Below are 22,980 nucleotides of genomic sequence, written 5' to 3'. Positions count from 1 at the left end.
TGCTTGTTATTCGATCTTGAGGCAGAATCAGCAATACCAAAGAAGAATGAACGAACTGTCGATCTAGGGTGCGTCGCGAGGAAGACCACGTTCTCGTGGGCCGCACGTTGTTGGGCCGTCCAGTAGGCGACAAATTTTTTTTGTCATTTTCAGCGACCAACTCTCTCCTGGCGGCGGATCCTCCACTCCGCCGGCACCCAGCAGCAGCGCGTCCTTCCACGACAACTTCTCCCTTCAACCTCTGCAGCCGGCGTAGGCCGAGCAGCGTGGCTATCGTTTGTGACAGACAGCACGCGAGCCCAGCACAGCCCATGCAGTTCGTGGGCTCGTGGCTGCTTTGGACGCCGAGAGATAGGCAAGAAACACAGCCCAGACTGTTCTAAAAAAAAACACAGCCCAGACACGTTCGCCTCCACCCTCTCAAGGCCTAGACGCCTAGTCCCTCCCTCCTTCCACCTCGCCGCCGACGAGACGACCCGACCGCCACCACCCCCGGCGCGCTCTTCGCTTCGCTTCGCCTCACCTCCTCCCCGTGCTCCCTGCTTTCTGCCGCAGCGCGCTCCTTCCCTCTGTCGCAGCGCGCTCTTGCCCTCTTTCCCCAGCTCACGCGGCCTCCGTCCCCGCGCCACCGCCTCCACTTGGCGCCGCCGCCTCCTTACGCGCTCCTTCCCTCGGTGGGCACCCGAAGCGTAGCCGGGATTCTCAACCGCTACGCACCGCGGAGCTCGACCACTCGTCGGAGCCGCCTTTCTCCGGGGTACCTTCTTCGCTACTTTCCCACCTGGAGTGTAGCTGGTTTGGTTGTGTGTATCGGGGGAGGGATTGATGGCCAACAGCGAGTATGAGTACGTCAAGAGGGAATTCGAGTTCGATCGCCGCCTCCCTCCCTCTAACTGGAGCGTTGTCCGCATCGACGGCTGCCACTTCCACCGGTATACTCTTCTTCTCTTCTTTGTTTGCGTTGGTTTTAGTTTGGCCCCCACCAAGCTCTGCACTGCTTCGTACGGGCATGGTTACTAGTGGTTGAGCAGCTGCAGTGACCATGTGGCCATGCCAATCGAGTATCTAGCTTTGCTGGGTCCATGTCAATCGTCATTGCCCAGAATTTGTAGCTGTTTATCTTTGTTTTCTATCCACTAATTTCAGTTTCTCTTTTCTAGGTTCTCAAAGATTCACGCCTTTGAGAAACCAAATGATGAGAATGCTCTGAGATTGATGAACGCTTGCGCCACTGCTATGCTTGAGAAATTCCCTGACATAGTCTTTGCTTATGGTGTTAGTGATGAGTACAGGTATGGCATTAGACATCCTCTCATGTAAGTTCCATTATAAAGTTTTATGCAACACAGTATACCACTTTGAATAGAAACTGTGAATTGATAAATGCAACGCATTATTGATTTATTTGGCTAAAGAGCTCATTATGTGATTCAGCGTAAGTACTGAATGCATGTGCTGTTGGCAGATGCATTCATAGAAGTAAAATTGAACTTCTTAGCATATGATGCATATTATAATAATTTTCTTATATTCATGTTTACCCTGCAGTTTTGTTTTCAGAGAGGAAACAGAATTCTATCACAGGCGAGAAAGGTAATTCATTCATTTTCACCTTTTTTTGTGGATATTTCGAATATGTACATTTGTGCAAAATTGCCTTTTGTTTCTGAACTCTGAGCAACTTCATGGCATCATGTATTGACATATCTACCAATAACTTCAGCAAAATTCTTTCTTTATGTGTTTCCTACTTCACTTCTGTGTACGTAATGAAGTGGAAAGACTTCTTTCCTAACAAAGAGTTGAAGGAGCCACCATATTTTGATGCACGAGCTGTATGTTACCCAAATTTGAAGACCATTCGTGATTATTTGGCTTGGAGACAAGTGGACTGTAAGCTTCTGAAACTGCAACCAAAATTTCTTGTATAGCAAATGAGACCTCATATTTATATTCTGCAACTTTTTGCACTGAAGTCCTACAAGAAAATTGCATCATATCCACCAAAGTTGTACAAACCATGAAACTTTATCAATGTAAAAGGAGTGATCTATGCATACATCAGCATTGAACAATATTGATTAGTTGACTGATGTGCATACTCTTTGTTTGTGCCTTTCAGGTCATATAAATAATCAATACAATACCTGCTTCTGGATGTTGGTGAAATCTGGAAAAAGTGAACAAGAAGCTCAGCTGGCGTTGAAGGTAGTGTAAATGTCTTGAGTTGATGACCTCTCTGTTGCAATCGCATAAGTGTTTAATTTCATATTGTTTTCTTCTAGGGAACATTTGCAAAGGACAAGAATGAGCTGCTTGCTCAACAATTCCAAATAAATTATGATGATGAACCAGCTATGTTCCGCAAAGGATCTAGTGTTTACCGAGAGAAGGTAATCCCTCAAATGTTGTCAATCATGCAAAGTAACATCTTTGTTACAATGTGTTGTGTATAACTATAGGTAGAAACAACAGTGAAGATTGATGACTATGGGAATCCCATAAAAAGACCACGATTGAAAGTTACAGTAGCACATATCGATATCATAGGGCCTGAGTTTTGGGAAAATCATCAACACATTCTTCGAGAAGGTTAGATTGAATTGTTCTAGTTTCAACTATCATTTTCAACTCCAGATCAATCTATGAATGTATATAACATTAACCTAATTGATATGTTTGGGAACAGGAAAATTTATGCATGAGTTCGTGAAGAAGTTTGGCAATGACCGCATGCTTCCACCTTGTAATTGGATTGTCGTTCGCATCAATGGCTGCCAATTTGATCAGTGAGGAACCCTTTTTCATATCTGTCAAAAGCATGCTGGTTCTCTTTAGGATAGCTTGATTGCCTTATTAACAGGGTTGGTTCATTGTCCCCCAGATTCTCAACGATTCATTCATTTGACAAGCCAAATGATGAGACTGCTTTAAGACTGATGGATGCATCTGCATCTTTGATGATGGAGCAATACCCTGACATTGTCTTTGGCTATGGTTTTAGCAATGAGTACAGGTATGTTATACTCTTTCAAATCACTATCCATTGTGTTAACGAACTGATAAAAAGAAAAATAGATTCCTTGTTTGTATTGGGAGAAAGAGAAACATCTTCGGATGGCACATTTTCATCGCATGAACAGAAGTTTTGATCTGAAATAGCCTTGGCATGATAAAGATTAATGAAAACCATAAGTGAAGCATAAAATAAAGTTGTGATGTTAGGATACATTTAGACAAACATTCCTTGCAAATGGCCATTATTTATTGGCATCCATTGCAGACATCCATTCTTATTTTGTTGTTATTGTTGCAGTTTTGTGTTCCATGACAAGGCTGAACTATATCAGAGACAGGAGAGGTAGTTCTCACCATTTATGCATGTGCATGGTATTTGAAATTTGAGGGGTAAATACTTTGACCATAATGATGCCAACTTCTTTTGCAGCTTAATCCTCTCGTCATGTTCTTCATATTTCACTTCTCTTTACATGAAAAAGTGGAAAGAATTCTTCCCCGACAAGGAATTAATGCAGACACCACGGTTTGAGGCCGAAGCTCTGTGTTACCCAAAACTAAAGATTGTCTGTGAATACTTGTCATGGAGGCAAGCAGAGTGTAAGTTGTCCCTTAAAAAAAGGACATCTGAACTTGGTTTAAAACATATTTGTAATATGCCTGTATTCATTTGAATTAGCATGTCTGAATTAGGTTTGGGTGCTTGTATAGCTGCATGCTGTGATATATACTGTCTCTTTTCCTTAATTTTATTTTAAGGTATCCTACTGCAAGGGCTTGGCAACTTCATCATTTAAAATAAATCACAACGACAAAGACATAAATTGGCATTTATATCTGCTAATTTTTCAGGTCATGCTGGCAACCAATACAATACATGCTTTTGGATGCTAGTGAAATCTGGAAAAGGCGAAAGGGAAGCTCATGAAATATTGAAGGTCTTCTTTCATGATTAATGATTTAGTCTTTTCCCTTGATCCTGCTTGCTTCCATACTTGTTTCATTGTCTTTAGTTTTGAATGCAGGGAACATTATCTAAAGATAAAAATGAGTTGCTTTTTCAGCAATTCCAGATGAACTACAACAATGAACCCGCTTTGTTCCGAAAGGGTTCATGTATTTATCGTAGAAAGGTAATTTTTACAGATTTCCTAGAACCACTTCAACTGCAATGTTGTGTTGTTTAAGCTGTTCCCATAGTTACACAGGAGCGATAAAATTGTAGCATTGGTAACGAAGCAACTTTTAGCTTGCCTACAAGATTGAAGCAACTTTTCAGACACTATCCTGAAATGAAGTTTTGTCCTTTGATATCAAATATTCATAGTTGATAAGACTGTCGTTAGTAGCTCCAATTATTCCAAAATAAAATAAATAAAGCATTGCATTTACTGATTCACATCAATCCAATTAAAGCGAAACTTGGTAGCCAAGATATCTCCAGATTTAGTGTTCCTGTCTTATTCCAACCAATCATGCTGCTGCTATATATGGGGCAAAAGATTCAAATACTCCTACTACTTGCAGTTTTTTTTGTCACTTAAATGGCCCCATAGCAAATGTCTACAGGTGGAAGAACTTGCGGAGGCGGAGGGCGGCGGCGATGTCACCACAAGAGAACAGTGGGATGTGAAAGTGGACCACGTTGACCTGGGACCCGGGTTCTGGCGAAAGCACCCTTGGATAATGACTAATTGTAATTAGTAGTTCTGACTGATACATGGTTATCATCAAGCATTTAGATACCCCGAGAATGTTGTTAATACTTGATGTAATTCTTCCTCACCGGTGAGAAAACACAGTTGTCTCTCCACGGATCAACTCTCATCTTCATCGCCTTTCCTTCTGAGCTGTGAGTGGCAGCATTTATCGTTACTCATACCCAAAGTAATACGCACACTGAAATACTGAAAGTTTGCATAACTTGATGGGACTCTTCAAATCCTTTTCGTTTCTATTCAAAATCCCGGGAGGCAGAGCTAAAGGTGCCCGGGAACAAGAACGGGAAGATGTCATTGATCCTAAACCCTAAATCCCATTACCCCAGTTCTCTGGAACGCACATGAAAAATCGGGTTTGAATAAGGTTTAAATTCAAAAGGGTTATCCATGCCATTGGCATTTCGAAAAATGCATAGCATAATTAAAATTCGATATCAGGAGTGCGAATTCTTTTGTTTTTGGTGGTTTTCTTTCCATTTCTCCTCGTTTCTTTTCTCATTCTCTATTCCTCTTCCTGCCCGTGCGGTCATAGCTCCACGCTCCACGAACAGGCAGTACGGCATGTTTTGACGGCGATTCTGGTGGCATGGCACGCCGACCGCTGAAGAACCCGTACGTGGTTGCCGTCACCCACCCACCCACCTGCGGAACCGTGCAAGAGTATCACGTCCAGGTCCAGCGAGCATCATCGTCTTGCAACAGGAGATCGCAAGGCGCCGAGCGCACCGGACTGACTGGACGCTGGCTGGCGACCGTCCACGAGGGCATGGCAGCTTCACCTCCTGCGCCTCGCACCACTTTGGCTGCTCTCCCCAGCCTTTGCCGGGAGCAAAAACTCCACCACGGGGTACCCAGAGGTCCAGCACGGCGGCACGAGCCTCCGGCGCCGTGCTGGACTGCCGGTGTGCCGTGTGTATCGCCGCCCATTGCCGGGAAGAAGCCAGAGGAGAGCTGTGATGCATTGGCCGCGGCGTTACATTGTTCACCGCGGTGATTGAGTATAGTGTCAGCTACGAATTTTGCCCTGTCCTTCAACAGGACATAGCATTGCGCTGTGGCATTGTTTTGATATGAAATCTCTTGAAATAGTACTTGGAGCATTTAGTATGAATATTTTCTATGAATAAAGAACTCCACAAACAAAATTGGGGATTTTCTTGTTTCTGCGACAAAAACAATCAGGAATTTCAGGGGGGATTTTGGGAGCAGTTCTCTAATAAAAAGAATATAGGCAACACAACACTTTGCTGTATGACAATTATCGCCAAAGAAATGTTATACACAAGTATGAACTTCTACTGAGTTGTCTGCCAAAAAGCAATTGACTAACAAGGAGGCAATGGATCTAAGTTGGATGAAAAAAAAAGGGGAACAACTTCTTCCTAAACAACATAAAGTGAGATAACATTTATGCATAAATTTGGCAAATTTTCAAGACACTATGCCTTCACTCCTGTAATGAAGCGTAATGCTTGAGATGTTCTTGATAAAACAAGCGTGCAGCAAATATAATCCATGAATATGTGGAATAACGAATCAGCTGCTTGCGGTAGACTGTGTAATGTAATGCAACTGAACTTTCTCAGACGAGTTCTGAAAACTGGCATTGACCATACCACCCACTCGGGACTACAGCTAAGAAATTGCATGTCTCATGGTTCAATGACTCTTGTGTTCAGAAAGCCCGTCCTTCTCGGATGATAGGTGGTCCTCAACCTCTGCATCAGGGAATGTTAGAGACTTAGAGCCCTCTGCAGCTTTCTACGGCGGAAAACTTCAATCTCGGCCATGTAGACTGCAGTCACTGGGCGGTGATCAGAAAGTGTAAGCTCCCCCCTCTTGTACAAAAGTAGCCTGATTCCCTTTCCGTATGAGAGAATACGGTCACACCTACACATGTAGATGAGAGTGTTTGCTTTTTGTTATTGGTATACTCAATACTGATATCTAGAATGATTGGATGAATCTAAAGGTTACATGGACAGCATACCATGCAGGAGTTCTTCTACCAGACTTACTCTCATCGCTTACATAGTTTTCTGAATCAAACTCATATTTATATGTTGGAGGAAAGCTGATAGCTCCTTCAACCCAGCCGTCAAATGTGCATCCTTTCCTCAATTCTCTTTTCAGCTGTCAGAGAAGCATGAGCTGGAAATCCTATAAAAGTAAAGGTAAATGATTTTAATAGTCCATCAAATTACCTGATCCCTCTCAAACAATCCATCCCAGTCCTGTTTGGAGATTAGTTCATGTGTCCTTTCATAGGATAAGTTTATCCGATAGTTGAGGTCTCCTAACCATATAATCCTTCTGAAATTAAGGACAGAGATCTAACATAAGAAATCATATGGCTGGGTATATCATCAATAGGGTGTCATCCACCCAACTATCTAATGATCACCATATGACAGTAGATACAGATGTATAATTTAGTGCAAGCTTTGGAACATAGCACAAATTACCAGAAGACAGATTAGATAACTTACTCATGGTCATGTATTCTCATAGGCATGCCTACAGTATGGACTGGATTAAACACTGTTCTTCGAATTATTTCTTCGACATTTGAATTCCTTTTTAGGTCATCTCCATCTTTTTCACCAGCAGCCAGGTGGCAACAAACAAAGCAGAAAGGAGTCTGATGTATAGACATGCTGACTGATATTGATCCCTAAAGCATATGGAAAGCACAGATGTCAGCACATGGTCTTCTAAATTACTTGACAGACAAGTGTCCCCGTGCTGAATATAATGGTAAGTAACTGATGAGATGATAAGCATGGTAACTGATAAAATTTGAAGATGTTGAACTTAAAGATCAAATTATCAAAGATTGTTAATCATCTCTCCTTAAGAAAAGTTATATTTGCCTTTTCATGTCCTTGGCACTACAGAATGGCAATACCAAAAGATGCATTTTTGAAGCTCCAGTTCTCGTCAGGAGAATACCACATAATGTGATAAGCAGCATCCAAAGTTTCTAACCAAGTATAATCCAGTTGTCACTGAAATATCAAGATGTACGCATAATATAAGGGAAGATCAAATTTGGCACTTGCCTTGTTACCGATATAACCCATTGCACCTACACCAACAGTTGATACCCTCAGATTCTGAATGTGCTTCCGCAGGCTTCTCCGAACCCAAATTGAAAGAAATATTCCCACCATTTGCTTGCTTATTATCCGTACAAACTCTGGTCTTTTCCTTTTTACACTCTTATCAATGATGGCATCACAGGCTAAATCCTCTTCTGGAAAAGCTTCAAACTTCTCATCTGTTTTATCTTGAAGTCGACGATTATGGTCTTGCTCAATCAACGGATGAAGTTCCCCATCACTGTCATTGTCAGACCCACTAAGCAATTCATGTTCCATGGAAAGAGCAACATCTGATGGATTAAACCTTGATGGTGAAGAAGGATCACTATGACACTTAAACCTCGATTTATCTGAACCATTCTTATTCAAAGTTTCACGGATGATGTGCTCCCAGACTGCAACTGGACGATTGTCTTCAGCACCAAATATATTACCAGCATTGAGTGGAACTATCTCTTGAAACCTGAAAGATGACCCTAATTTCCATGGTAAATGAAATTCTTTTTTTCAAAACAAAAACTATTAAGGAAATGAGTGACACCAGTCATCTCATTGTCAAGTTGTAAGTTTAGCATATAACATACGTACAACAGCTTACATTCTTAGATACCTGTTAAATACTTACTAAGCTGCATGAGATAGCCAAATAACTTTTAAATACAATAAGTAATTAGGTCAGTGCATGTTCCCTAAACATTTTTTATAGAACTCAACAGTGGGCTTGGCACACCTAAAATGAATTTTTTGTAGTGGTTAATTACCCGATAACATAAATATCAGCTGGCTCCTCCATATCCAACCATTCTTCAATATTTAAGTCACTGGGTGGAAATCTGCCTCCAACATTCCATGTCCCTACGCAGATCCTGCAATTATAACTTACAAGATTAGCTGAAAGAAGATCATCACAAAACTAGCACACTTTTTAATTCCAGCCTAGTAGAAAATTGTAGTTCAATTATTCATTACTAATCTTCTGTGATATAATATGTATCAGTTTGACAGGAGGAATGAGCAGCAGGAATATCATTTCAAATCAAGGAAATACTGAGAGGAAAGTACTGTCGAAGACATATAACTAGGTGCAAAGGAATACTATGAGAGGACAACATCTGTAAGGTGATTACCTTAGTTCATTAACATCAACATATTGAGAACGAAGGATCTCTGATCTGTGCCTTCTAAGCCTGTAAGGTACATCATTCATTTCATCACCTACGAGGTCACCATTGATTTTGTAAGCATATAAGACAACATGCCAATCCAAGACTTTTCTATCAAAACAGGTGTTTGTGCAGAACACAGGCAAAAGAAGGAAAAATGAAAGGAAGAAGCAAGTGGTTGCATCAGCACATAAAGCAACCTGTCGACTCATGCTTATCAAGCAGATGCCTGACGTAACAAAAATGACTTCAGAGTAAATCAAAACAAATACAGAAATGCATCCAAGCGTCATTGTCATCCATGAATCATTTTGGAATGTTTACCAAGAAGATCCGGAAAACCTCCATTAGAACAGTGTAAATTCAGAATTCTACAGGCTTCAATTCTTTTCAGGAAGATCAGAGAAACAAGTTAGAGCCAAAACTGAGGCAGCAGGAGCTGCTGAGTTGGTAAATTAACTGCAAATAACTCTGCTGTCCCCGCATAATCAAACTAGCATCTTCCCAGCTCAGGTGTGCATTTCACCAGCATTACTGTGCGACTACTTCTTTGTCTAATAGTCAACTAGATCCAACTCAAAGATGAATATACCTTTTTTTTTAGGAAATAGATGAATATACTTAGAGAGAAACATAGTTATTAGACATTAATCTTCTGCATGCTTCTCATTTTCTTAGGGGGGAAAAACTGTGCTCATAAATTACCAGTCGTGCTTGCACCTAATCCACCTAATATCCTTTCTTCGTTACATAGCTCGTGCTTCCAACCAGTCATGTCTGCACAAAAGGCATTAAAAATACATCAATCACTAATTATGATTATTAAAATCAATCCAAAAACTTAAGCTAAAGAAAATGCAGTGACTAAAAATATAATGCAGATTTTCTTCAGTAAAGAGAAAAAGATACAGAACGTGGGGAACCCCAAGCATTAGATAGTGAAGTCAAGCAGAAGATGGTCACATCACCATTCCTGATATTCTTTTTTTTTTCAAAAGATGAAAAGAACAGCCAAAAGTTACCAAAAAAGCAACGTGAAATGCCTAATAGCCTTATTGTCTTCCATAAAAAGGTTGAATATACCAAAAGGAATCTCTGGTTGGAAGAAACTACTATCCGGCTACCCACGCCACAATGGTTAAGCATTCTCACGAAAGAGTTGATCATACCTACATACGAACATACTATATCGAATTGATGCAAACAATGAACAGTTACAGTAAGGTAGTAATGCAATTATCAATCAAGCAATGCAATCCAGCGTGAACTGACCAATTATTCAAGACGACATTTTTCTAATCCACTTGTAAAGTCAAATCGCCAGAGCCCAAACAGTAGCGTACAAGAAAGAACTTTCAATGCAACACTGTGTTAACTGCTCTGCATTGCCGTCAACGCCTACCGGCTACCGCTCATACTTCCGGACAAAATTCTCCCCAATTTCGCTCCAAATAAAAGCAAGCTTGAGCAAACAGATCGATTCAGAAATTCAGAACCTTGCGCTCAACGGCTCAAGAAAAGGAGGGGCGGAGGAGAAGAGAAGAGGGAGCAAGTAACCTTCGCGGTCGGTCTCGCCGTCGGAGCGCTCGTCGGCGCTGAAGTCAGAATCCCCGGACCCCGCGCCGATGTTAAGCCACTTGCGCAGCACCACCCTGTTCCACAGCTGCGGCACGCACCCCCAATCCGCACCACAGCACAACACCATCTCAGCCCACTTCTGCATCACAAGATCCTTCCGCCGCACAAACCAGAGACAAGAGCAGCAGAAAGGGATAAGATTTTGGTCCAAGAAACGGGAGGTTCAAGAACTTGACAGAAGAACATCCGTTAATCAAAGAACTACCTGCATCTGCCTCCCGCCGCCGTTACGCAGAGTCCCGGAGGCGCCAAGCGAAGCGGCCATGGCTGCCTCGTGGTGGGCTCGGTGAGGCGGGATGAATAGCCGCGGCAAAGAGGGGAGGGAGGAGGAAGAGGACGCCATGCGCACGACTGCAGCGACTCCCCTGCCCAGACGCCACCCGAGCATGCCTATAGACTGGAACGTGACTGATAGCCGCGCTTTGGGCGTTGCCTGCCCTTTTCTATGACCAAAATACTAGAGCGACGTGTTCTTAATTCTTATCAGTCTAATGCTGTTTCTAAAAGAAAGACAAAAAAATCGACTAAACTGGAAAGGGCCTGATGTTATCGTAAATAGAAAGAAATGAACTAAAATTCATGTCTACTAGTATCATTTTCCCCCAAACAGGTACTAACCATTCATTTATTTGTGTTCTTTCTATGATCCGATTTACATTTCTTTTTGGACATATCGGCAGTGCACGGTGCACTCATTCGATCGTTATTTGTGTACTCCCTCCATCTCGGAAAAAATAAATTAGTACTTTAAAAAACATCACATACTCGTAGTTCTCTACACGTAAATCATTTCCCATAGGTATATCCGAAAAAGGAGAGATGAGCAAAGCTCCAAACCACCTATCCACCTTATCTAGGCATTTATACTATAGCAGCAGAATGTCCAATCATCAGAATTATCTAGGCATGTCTTAAGTTCAACATGCTACCCCACGTTTCAGATTGTAAGTCATTCTAACTTTCTTGGAAAGTTAAAATATCTTAAGTTTGACCAAATGTATACAATAAAGTACAAATATTTATGATCGGTTAGATTCTTTATTAAATATATTTTCATAGTATATCTATTTGGTGACATAAATCTTTATAATCCTCCTTATAATTTTAATCAAATATAAAATGATTTTAACTTTCCAAACTACAATTTAAAATGGAGGGAGCAAAATGACATGCACAATAGCTTTCACACCCAAGCAGGCAAGCAGGTTCAGGTCAATATTCAGTGATCACCACGGGGGCCAAACCGTCAAAGGCAAAGGCAGACAAGTAGTAGTGTCGAGTTGCTTGGATTTGAGTGAAAGTTGTCTCTCTTTTTTTTGCATTTGAACATATGTGAGCGGCTGGATTTTATTTTATTGTTTATTATTTTTAAACATATATCCATCTATCGTTGACGAGGTTAAAATATGGAATATGGTCACTAAAAAATTTACATATGAAATATTCCCTATTTTATTTGCACCAAGAATGAGGTTGCTTCTAACAGTTTATAACGGCTCTTCATGTCTGGTTGTCTGAAATATGATGAGATGCACCGCATTAGCTTTCATTTTTCGTAATCAGTTAGGCAGATCAGAAGGAATCTCGGAAATGGCAAATATTTTGCTTTCTTCAGCAAGCCAAGATACATCTCTTTCAGCAATCCTCTTGGCACGTTCCAAAATCATTGTCTTGAGCCACTCTATGTTGTTGACTACTAGCATATGCATCTTTCTACATGAATTTTATGGTGGAAATGTTGCCTTGTCTTTAAAGATGCTATTGACTTAAGCTATATTATGTTAAGATGATAGAAAAGTTATAGTAGACTGAGATATTGAAGAAAGCAGCCTGCCTGTAAACCACATTTTATAACTGTGTCAAAAAAAATCTGACCATACACTTATCTGTCACGCACCTACTAAATCCCTGGCCATGGCCTGTTTGCTGACCTTCCAATTGATTTGCAGGCGTTTCTGGAATCAGCATCAAGAATTGCCTAGTCGACATGAGCACGCGTGTGAAATATTTAAATGCCCTGGTCTCTTTGTCGTTGGCCATTATTTTGTATGAGCCGAACGACCCAAATTTGTATTTCTAATTCCATTTATATTTTCTAGTACTTCTGGTTTAAAATATTACTAGTTGTTTCGAACAGTGACATAACTGATCAAAAATTATTTAAATACTTTTTTGCGGAATTGATAAAATCAAAGGTGAATAGAGAATTACTTATGGACCGATGCTGCCATGCATGCTCTCCTACACAAAGCAAAGCATGGTCGTTTGCAAATTGCAGATCATGTTTCGGAAATAGGTATCGGTAGAGTTAATTTCCGCGGGCCACCTCGTCGGCGTTAAGATTTTCGTATCGGAGATAAGAGGAGTGAGGGAGGGAGACTTGGTGACCGATAAGCTGGCTAAATAATAAGTTGAAGCGAACAGGTCGGGAGGGAGGGAGAGGGCTCCCGTCGCTGGAGATCGATGGGCTCCTCTGATTCTTGTGCGGGAGAGGAGGAGAGACAAATTGTGGGGAGGAAAGAATCTGAGAAACATCGCTGTGTGTCATCCCAACCCGCCGCCGTTTAGCCGGAACTCCACATGGGTAGCAAAGGTGAGGGATCTGAAGCATCGTTGTCTGAAGCTCTGAATTTCCTTATAGCTTGCTTTTGTGTCAGTTTTGGGTAACTACTGTGACAATCAATGGTTGTGGATTCAATTTTGTTTAGTTCCTTTTTGTAATCCTGACAATTTTGTCTTGTTGAACTTTTACTTTCGGTCTAGTTGAATGTTCAGTAGTTTAAGAGCTGAGTTCTCTTGATCTAACTGATAAAACTGTAAAGGTAATGTTTCCCTAAGAACTAAGTACTCCAGCTTGAAGCTATGGAATAGATAATGAATAGATTCGCTATGAAGCACTAAACTAAAATAATTGGAGATTTCAGTACAATTTCACTATTTAAGTAAGAGGAGTAAAGAAAATAGGAGAGAAATTTTACTGTACGCAAGAACCTGGCGTATGAGTTTGATCGATCTTACATGAGTACTTATTCCAATTAATGGCATCACACTAGTAAGGACGCCATGGCTTAATAAGGGTCTTATTCATGGTCTCATGGGCATTGCTTTCAATCTCCCACAATGAATGATGTTCTTGGTCAAATAAGAAATGAAACTGAACCTTCTCACTCAGATTCTGAAATCTGGCATTGGCATTGCATTGACACCACCTTGGATGGAACTTGAGCTAGGAAATTGCCTGACTCACGGTTCAATGGTTGTAGAAGTGCTTCCTTCCCCAGTAATAGGTGATCATCTACTTCTGTATTGGTGAATGTTAGAGCTCTCTCAAACTTCCTATGGACAAAAACTTCAACATCTGCCATGTAGACTGCAGTCACAGGACGATGATCCGAAAACGTGAGCTCCGCCCTCTTGTACGAAAGTAACCTGATTCCCTTCCCGTATGAGAGAATGCGGTCACACCTACACAAGTATATGAAAGTGTTTGCTTATTCTTGACATATCTTCAGTTCTGATCTCTAGAACGATTGGAACAACTAGAATGAATCTTGTACAAAGCAAAAGGCGGAGCTTGGAATTGAAGGGAAGCATACCATGCAGGTGTTCTTCTCCCAGATTTTGTCGCATCACTTACATATTTTTCTGAGTTAAACTCGTATTTATATGTTGGGGGAAAGCTGATAACTCCTTCAACCCAACCATCGAATGTGCTTCCTTTCCCTAGTTCTTTTTTCAGCTGTCAGAGGAGAAGCGTCAGCTGGAAATTCTGTGGAAGTAAATTAAATGTATTAGGGCATCAAATTACCTGATCCTTCTCAAGCAATCCATCCCAGTCCTGTTTGGAGATAAGTTCATGTGTCCTTTCATATGAAAAGTTGAGTCGATAGTTGAGATCCCCTAGCCATATAATCCTTCTGAAAAATTTAAGGGCATATATCAATATAAAAGTCATGGAAGTGGCTGATTCCATGCAATATTGGAGCATAGCACAAAGTGTTCAAGACACAGATTAACTCACTCATGGCCATGTATTCTCTGGGGCACACCTACTATGTGAACTGGGTTATCAAACACTGTTCTTCTTTGGATTTCCTCAACATTTCCATTTCTCTTTAGTTCATCACCATTTTTTTCACCAGCGGCCAAGTGGCAACATACAAAGCAAAAATGAGTTTCATGTATAGACATGCTTACTGATATTGATCCCTGAAGCATATTGAAGGAACAAATGTGAGTATGTGCTGTATTTACACAACAAACAAGTATAGACATGATGAATACAATAGTAACCATATACTTCTCAAAAATTAAGGAAATAAATTATTAAAATGATAATTGTTTATTGTAAAAAGTAGCTGTACTGGTCTTTTTCACTAGTCTTGAAAGTATGGTAGTACCAAAAACATGCATTTTCAAACTCCAGTTCTCAGGAGAAATATTTAAAATTATCATTGAATCCAGACAATGGCTATCATTTAACATGGCAAGCAACATTCTAAATTCCAAGTATGATACAGGTATTATTAAAAAGCTGCATGATAATAAAGAAAAAAATCATGAAATTTCACACTTGCCTTGTTACCAATAAAACCTCTTGTACCTACACCTACAATTGATACTCTTACATTTTGAATGTACTTCTGCAGGCTTCTCCGAACCCATACTGAGAGAAATACCCCTACCATTTGCTTGCTTATTAGCCGTACATACTGTGGTCTTTTACTTTTAACTCTATTATCAATGCTGACATCACAGGCTAAATCCAATGGCTGAAGATAGCGAGCTGAAATAGATGATTTTGCACTGTCCCACAGATGAAGTTCCCCATCACTATCATTGCTGGATTCACTAAGCAGTCCATTCTCCATTCCAAGAACATAATCTGACAGTTTAAACCTTGCTGACGAAGGATAGTCACTATGGCATTTAAACTTCGATTCATCTGGACACTTCTTATTCAAAGTTTCATGGATGATATGCTCCCATGCTGCAACTGGACGAGTATCTTCAGTGCCAATCATATACCCGACTTCTAGTGGAATAATCTCTTGAAATCTGAAAGATGACAGTAGTTTTCATGGTAAATGAAATTCTTTCTTTTAAAAAATACTACCTCCAGTCACTTTTTATATGATGTTTCAGACAACAAATTAAAGATACATGCAAGCCAAACTTGTCTGAAACGACATGTAAATCTGACAGAAGGGAGTAGCACGTGGTCGTACAAAATTTGAATTTGCTTGCTTAAGTAGATACCTGTCACCTTTAAGATACTAAAAAGCTGCATGTGACGGTAAAATAATTTTTAAATATAACAAGTTCCCAGTTCATGTTTCCCAAACTATTTTAGCAGTTCCCCAAATTGGAATTGGTACACCAAATTGTGGTATCATTTGGTGCAAATTTGGCACATATTATTTATCTTGCAAAATATGAAGAAAAAAATTACCATGGGTTTGGCCCACCTAAGTCGGAAAGATTTTTTCCTAAAATTGAATCGAAAGATTTTTTAGTGAAAAAATACCCTAGAACATAAATATCAGCTGGCTCATCTGTATCCAACCATTCTTGAATATCCAAGTCACCGGGTGGGCATATGCTTCCAACATTCCATGTTCCTGCGCAGATCCTGTCGATTGAAAGCTGCAGTTTAGATGAAAGAACATCACTCCAAATTACAAACTAGCATGATTTGTTTGTTTCAGCCTAGTAGCAATTAAGTTTGATTATTTGTTACTATCTAACGTGATATGTTATCTCTGTATCAGGAAATGAGCAGCAGGAATACTGTTTTGCCGAAGAACTACTGAGGGAAGAAATATTGTCAAAGACATAACTGAACCCAAAGAAATGCAGGATCTGTATGGCTATACCTGAGCTCTCTAACATCAATATACTGAGCACGAAGGATCTCCGATTTCTGCCTTCTAAGCCTGTTCGGTGCAGTCCTCGTTTGACCATCTGCGAGGCAAAGTAGATAAGTAGATTGCATCAGCATACAGAACGACAAGCCAATCTCAGAACTTTAATCGAGCAGGTCTCTGTTGAATAATGTACGTGCGCTAGGGAAGATTTCTGAGTGAAACAAAGCAAACACTGAAAGTCATTTGTGTTCATGCTCATTTACCATCTTTTGCTCTTCCAATTATCGTCGTTCAAGAATCGTTCGAAATGTTTATGTAGTGTGCATTCAGAAATCTAGAAGCATATAATTTTTTGCAAGAAGAGCAGCTGAAGAAGTTCTTACGCCTAGACCGACAGAGTAGAAACTCTTTTCCTTCTGAACTTCAGAGCATAAAATGGATAATTCCTTCTGAAGTTCAGAGAGGTTACCATAAGTCTATTATGGACGGTCCAAAGTCCATGCTATACTGAATATAATGTACGGCACTCGTAGCGCCAGAACAAAGAACGACGAGAAGAATAAACAGTAAAGCCCTAACAAAGCAATTGAATGAGAACTCAAATCTCCATTTCAAATCTCTATTCTCTTTGACAGGAGATTTTGAAGCTCAACGTGTCTACCGTTTCACCACATCTTAGAAGTAAATCATACTCTCTCCGTCCCAAATTACTATTCATTTTGACTTTTCTAGATACAAATATTTTGCTATTCATTTTGACTTTTCTAGATACATATATTTTGCTATGCACATAGATATATGCTATGTCTAGATACCTAGTAAAAGCTATGTATCTAGAAAAGGTAAAATGAATAGTAATTTGGGATGGGGATATGGCAAGGAGTTGTTTTCAAGATCTTTCGAAAAGTGGATTAAATAGAGGACGATAAAAGGGAATCCCATTCTACAGGATCCAAAAGAGTCGTGGCCATCTCTAGAGGACGATAAAAGGGAATCCCATTCTACAGGATCCAAAAGAGTCGTGGCCATCTCTAGTAATAATCTTTCGCCAAAAAAAAAACTCTAGTAATAATGACAGATTGCTCAAGAAGATCAGGGATGCTTTGAACTCATGTGTACTGAAAAAACTGGCCTTGGGTCCCGTTGGTGCATAACGGACCGGGGTTATATTGCCCTGGAACTCTAAAAAAAGATTACTCGAGAAGCAAGACGAGATTTTTCTAATCTTCTTGTAGAAAAAATGGGAGTCAAGGCACAATAGTCCAAACAGCTAGCTAGCTGACATGCAATGCGCGCAACAGCTTTCGCGGCAATATAGCGTTCGCTGTCTCCTCTCGTTTTGCTTCAGACAAGACAAGATCCAAGCTTTGAGTAAACGGATCAAAGCTTCGTCCGCGCATATGAAAGGAAGAGAAGGGAAGAGGAGAACTGGAGAAGGGCAAGAAGAAACCTTCGTGGTCGGCCATGCGCGGCGTCCGCGGGGAACCTGGCGGGGTGGCCATGGCTGCCTCTGGACGGTCTTGGCGAGGTTGGAGCAATGGCCGCGACGCGCTGAGGAGAGGGATCGGAGGAGGAAGAGGACGCGCAAGACGGCTGCAGTGGCCCGCCAAAACAAACGACACGAGCAAGGGTGTGAATGGTTATGATGGCCGCTCTGGGGCTCGACCCCTTTTATGAGCAAAACTAGCTCGGCTGGTTTAGTTATTGACAAGGAGGTAGGGGGTGGGGGTGGGGGTGGGGCCGGGGCATTCCATGAGACCTGCTATCAAGCAAGCAAGCGCTCTGCCCAAACTCCAAACTAATCCGATTACGCATTTAGGCTATCTTATACTAGATCATTTACTTGAAAATTCTACTATGGGTATGACATTTTTTTCCCTGGAGAACTGATTATATATATGTGGTAGATATATGTATGCTAGTGAATTTCTGCGATCAAGCTCGACATGCCATTATGCACAATCTTTTATCGATCCACATCGCTAAGCACGCTCCCATGATTCCATCATGGTCAGCTAATAGGCCACAGCACCAATAATTTCCTGGATTTTAGCACGCATGTGGTCTACTATGAGATTACCATATCCATTTTCAGGGTCGCATAACACCTCTTGGACTCTTGGTATGATTGAGAGTCCTAACGTTATCTTGTGTGCTTAGTGTATGCTGTTGGGTATTATTGCCGGCATTTTTTAACTTCAATTATAGTCGAAATGCTGCCAAAATGTGTTTTCAGCTTTATTGTCTTCACACATGGTAGGCATCTGATCTGATAATGGCAGTAGCTAATGTTCATGTTATTTTAAGACGATAAATAGTGATAGGTTGGATCTTGAAGAAAACTGCCGACTTGTAAACCACAAATTTTTCAATCGTAGCTCTAACTAAAATTTGCCGGCTTGCAATTCCTTCCTGTGAACTCTCTGCACAGTCGTCTTGGACAAGGACGCCTACTAGATATCTAGGTAGGACTCATGTAGACATGTAGTCATGTAGCACGTGAGAGCAGGAACAGATTATACGACAATACCATGCCCATTTTTTCAGAATGCAATGGTCCAGACGACTAAGCACATCCCCAATGTCAATACCAGTCGCCTAATGCCCTGAGACAAATGCTGCCTTTATTTTATCCACATCTATGCAGCTTTTGTTATTGTTATCAAGATCCTTATTCAGAATCATATCGCGTTACAGCTAACCACCGTAGGCATCCAAGGTTCAGAGTGTACATCATTGAGATTTGCCAGAGAGCTCAGGATTTGGCCCTAACATGTTTTCCCCTGCAAGGCCCTAACATATTTTCCTTCAGCTCGGTCCATGCCTTGCAGCTTAGATTACTCCTGGTGTGGTTGAGAGACCAAATCATTGCCTCGTGCTTGAAATATGGTGTTGAATAACAGGCGTTTGGCCTGCCATGATGCGCTTAGTCAATGATGGTGACGCTGAGTTTGGAGATGGTGCGGAACTGATAATGACATTAATGATGCTGTTTTTAAAATGTAGGGTAGTCTGAGATCATGAAGATAGCAGCCTGCATAATGTGAACCACATTTTTGTCATTGTGACAAAACCTGATGTTATTCACTTAATCATCACCAGGCACCTACCAAATCCATGCCATGGCCCTCCTGTGTGAAACTAGCGATCCGACTTGCCCGCTGCGTTCAGGAAAATACTAGGCCGCTCCACTTTTGGGTTCAAAAAACAAACAACACCTAAAAGGGTTGGGACATTGAAATATACATCCTACCTAGCAGCTTCACGACGCGACCATGTCCCATGAAAAGTACGCGGCCGATACAAAACGTGGTGATCGCATTGTCTACAGTTAAATGAAGCCTCAATAATCCATAGTTCCAAGGTTTTGCTACCTTAGGAGCTAATTTTTTGCCGACTAAAATTTAGCCCCTAAATCGCCATGCATTCCAGGCCATTGCGTAAAAGAACACAACACCAGGACACTGCATAAAGAACACAACACAGGACGTGTGCCTATTGCCATACAACAAGCAAGGGCCAGTAAAACTGAGACACGGTCAGACGATGCGGCAAAATCCATTTCTCAAATTGGTGTTGGGTTTACGACCATCCCATGCACGTTCAGTATGCCTCAGCATTTCAGCAATCAGAGTTCTGATGTTCATGTGCTTCTCTGACATGAAACACGAACAGAATGTACGGGAGAATCTCAGCCTCAGACAATTGCGATACAAAAGAAGCATCCTAGATTATTTTGTTGTCGGTCAAGCCCTCTTGCTTTCAAAGGAGAAGATTACTGGGGTAAAGAAAACAGAAGTAAACCATCCACGCTCAAGCCTCATATTGAACAGACTAATCAGATGAATCCGGAGCAGCCCCAGTGCTCTGCTGACCTTCCAAAGCCGCAAGTCGCTTTTCAAGGGCTTTGTAGCGAGCGTCAGTAGAGTCTTGGAGACCTTTTACCTGAGGATGTGAATTGCAAAAGGTCAGATGCCTTTTTGCTTAAACACAGAATCATACAGTACAGAGAGGAAATTAACATTGGCAGAAAGTTTTCGCCGCCAGAACAGGATATGAAATATAGCTATGCAGAACTTAATATTACAGCTAAGACATCGATTGGTCTGCCTGAGAGACTCGTGTAATGTGAAAAGGTAAACAGTATCTTAGTATCTATGAATTTGTGGGAAGCCTTCGGCAGAGACCCAGAAAGGAATTTGATAGTGCAGAAAAGTTTGCAACTGTAGAAGGATTTGAGCTACAGATAAAGAAACCTCAATCTTTCAGCTCAAGCAAGAAAAGTCTTCTTGAGAGACTAGTGTAACATCAAAAGATAATTGTCACTGCTTGTGCAAAACTATAAAACCATGCGACAGGTTCCTCTAATCACACATAGTTGAACAATTTCCCTGGTCTTCTCTACACAACTCCACTCATTTTTTGTGAATTGTCACATTTTCGTTGATGTGTTATGTATCTGGTTTTGAGCCTCAGAAATGCGTTTCTGAGGTCCACAAAAAAATTTCGAGGTTTTTTCTGCATAACTCCACTCATTCTTTGAGTTATCACTTATCACATTGCCATGAATGCTTAATGAATGCATCAAGTTTTGAGCCTCAGAAACAGGGTAAGATCTGAAGTTCAAAAAAAATCATACTTATGTGTTACGTTCATTCTAAAGGAAAAAAAAAGCAGTACATATTTTGCAAAATACATACAGGAACATATGGATGGAAGTCATGAAACTGAAAACCATAAAAATGTGCTGCACTGATGAATAACAATGCCTATGTCTATACGTATGCTTACATGTAGAAAACAGATTTTGATTCAGCTCTAATCCTGCCACACGATTGAATTTTAACACTAAGTGCTAGCTTAAAATTCACAATCACTTCCGCAGTTCCACTAGTTTAGAACACTAACATGAACATTCCGTGTCTGTAAGGTTTGCAAACACATTTTCAGTCTCAAAATGAACATAAAACTCAACAAGGACTATGGGTGGTAAAATAGTTCTGTATCAAAACATATCCGTTCATCCAGATTCCAGAATCTAATGTTAAAGAGCCAGACAACACTCCTACATGGAAATTTGACCAAGAAAGAGTTTGTTTGCATCTGTCCACAGGCACTTCCAGAAGCCAATTACTGGTAAGAGCAATATGTTCCAATGTCCCAGGATAGTACATAACAAGAAACAATTAACACAAAACTGTGAAACTGAGTAAGGAACTGACAAGAAAAAACTTCAATTTGCATACCACATCATATATGCAGTGCTGGAACTGCAACCAAGGATTTCACAAGCGCATTGCTAGTTGCATTTTTTAGATATTGTACAGAACGTAAATCAAACAAATTAATACAAGACTTCAATTGGAGGTGACAGGTTCATGGCAATCCCAAATGTACCCCCAAATAGTCAGGAAACAATACAGTTCAGGCCCTACGTGCAAGCATCTGATATCTCAACGAACCAATTTTGCCAACCCCATTTCCACTGATCTAGATATGACAAGCAAATGATCTAGATAGAAATGCTATCCCCAACCTTGCATCAAGCAATCGACACTGGCATTCTCCAGGGAAAAGGAGCATATCCATATGAACGCTCACTGGGTCATCAAACAAGACGCATAAGAATGACGGTTTTGGCACAATCACGACGAGGGTTTACCCCCGATCCCCATTCCTCCACGCAACATGCCGATGCGCTTCAGGCATTACTACTCAAGAACCACCACCACCGAGGGCACCAGTACCAACACGCGCGCAATAATCTAAGATCCGAGCCCAAGCGAGGAGAAAGGGGGTGGAGGGCATACCTTGAGGGCCATGGAGTCGTGGGCGAGCTTGTAGTCCTTGTAGAGGAAGTAGCCCCCGCCCGCGGCGGCGGCCGCCGCGCCGGCGAAGAAGGAGGCCAGCCTCACCCGCAGCATGAACCCCATCCGGCACCGGCCCTAGCAACCTCCGCCGCCTCCTCGCTGGCTTGCTCGTTCGGCTCCCTCCCTTCCGCCGGTCGGGGATGGGGATGCGGATGCGAAGGCTTCGTGCTTGTGCCTGCGGGTGCGGGGGGTTCTCCTCGACCTAGACGCAAGTCTTTGGGACCTGCTGCTGGGTCCCGCATGTCAGTGACGTTGCGTATGGGTACAATTCATTCTACAATTGTGTCCGTCTCAAATTTGAAATAAAAAAGGAAAATTGCTTCTTTTTTCTGTTATTCCAAGAAGCATGAGTAGGAATTTTACGTTTCTACAATGGTTATAGTCTCCAATTATACTGAACTAAGGGAAGGAAAAAATATGGGTAAAGTCTAAAACAATCGGTAATGACTTCGTAACAGCCGGCCGTATTTTGTTCCGGGGAATGGCCGGTCATATCCATCGTCCATCTAGCCACGTACGATCACAAGCATCGCTGGTATTTTGGGTTCTGCCTCTCGTCTCACAAACTGATCCACAGCTGGGGTCCACGCCGCCCGCGC

General features: G+C 41.4%; 3 protein-coding genes, 1 long non-coding RNA gene and 1 pseudogene across 6 annotated transcripts; 2 read left to right on the top strand and 3 right to left on the bottom strand.

Annotated features, from left to right (window-relative positions):
* Positions 1-397: 397 nt before the first annotated feature.
* On the top strand, positions 398-4,909 carry LOC101774960 (tRNA(His) guanylyltransferase 1). Of its 2 annotated transcripts, none has more exons than XM_004961332.3 (14): positions 398-932; positions 1,161-1,292; positions 1,549-1,593; positions 1,724-1,893; positions 2,123-2,208; positions 2,286-2,393; positions 2,463-2,592; positions 2,690-2,789; positions 2,885-3,016; positions 3,317-3,361; positions 3,449-3,618; positions 3,871-3,956; positions 4,044-4,151; positions 4,575-4,909. In XM_004961332.3, exons 1-14 carry the CDS (start codon positions 826-828, stop codon positions 4,665-4,667), a joined length of 1,512 nt encoding a protein of 503 aa, XP_004961389.1. In that variant the 5' UTR covers positions 398-825; the 3' UTR covers positions 4,668-4,909. The 2 variants fall into 2 exon arrangements, with proteins under 2 accessions (XP_004961389.1, XP_004961388.1); XM_004961331.3 differs by having other exon boundaries at positions 400-932; positions 4,588-4,909.
* Positions 4,910-5,953: 1,044 nt separating this feature from the next.
* On the bottom strand, positions 5,954-11,064 carry LOC101774568 (annotated as a pseudogene).
* Positions 11,065-12,872: 1,808 nt separating this feature from the next.
* LOC111256601 lies at positions 12,873-16,769 on the top strand. Its single transcript, XR_002676663.1, has 2 exons — positions 12,873-13,237; positions 16,416-16,769. It is a non-coding gene; the product is annotated as an uncharacterized LOC111256601 (long non-coding RNA).
* Positions 13,597-18,165, bottom strand: LOC101774162 (type IV inositol polyphosphate 5-phosphatase 3-like). Of its 2 annotated transcripts, XM_004961330.3 has the most exons (8): positions 17,962-18,165; positions 16,521-16,608; positions 16,172-16,276; positions 15,222-15,702; positions 14,666-14,853; positions 14,453-14,561; positions 14,241-14,383; positions 13,597-14,109 (listed from the first exon to the last, which is right to left on the bottom strand). In XM_004961330.3, the coding sequence occupies exons 1-8, from the start codon at positions 18,011-18,013 to the stop codon at positions 13,809-13,811; spliced, it is 1,467 nt and encodes a 488-aa protein (XP_004961387.1). In that variant the 5' UTR covers positions 18,014-18,165; the 3' UTR covers positions 13,597-13,808. The 2 variants fall into 2 exon arrangements, with proteins under 2 accessions (XP_004961387.1, XP_022680533.1); XM_022824798.1 differs by lacking the exon at positions 17,962-18,165 and having other exon boundaries at positions 16,172-16,290; positions 16,521-16,825.
* A 1,888-nt stretch (positions 18,166-20,053) lies between these two features.
* Positions 20,054-22,667, bottom strand: LOC101773759. Its single transcript, XM_004961329.2, has 2 exons — positions 22,322-22,667; positions 20,054-20,456 (listed from the first exon to the last, which is right to left on the bottom strand). Exons 1-2 carry the CDS (start codon positions 22,442-22,444, stop codon positions 20,346-20,348), a joined length of 234 nt encoding a protein of 77 aa, XP_004961386.1. The 5' UTR covers positions 22,445-22,667; the 3' UTR covers positions 20,054-20,345.
* Between the last annotated feature and the right edge of the window lie 313 nt (positions 22,668-22,980).

The sequence above is a fragment of the Setaria italica genome, chromosome III (genome assembly GCF_000263155.2).
Source record: "Setaria italica strain Yugu1 chromosome III, Setaria_italica_v2.0, whole genome shotgun sequence".
NCBI lineage: Eukaryota > Viridiplantae > Streptophyta > Magnoliopsida > Poales > Poaceae > Setaria > Setaria italica.
The sequence above is the reverse complement of the archived record's forward strand: the minus strand, read 5'-3'. Positions and strand labels throughout refer to the sequence as shown.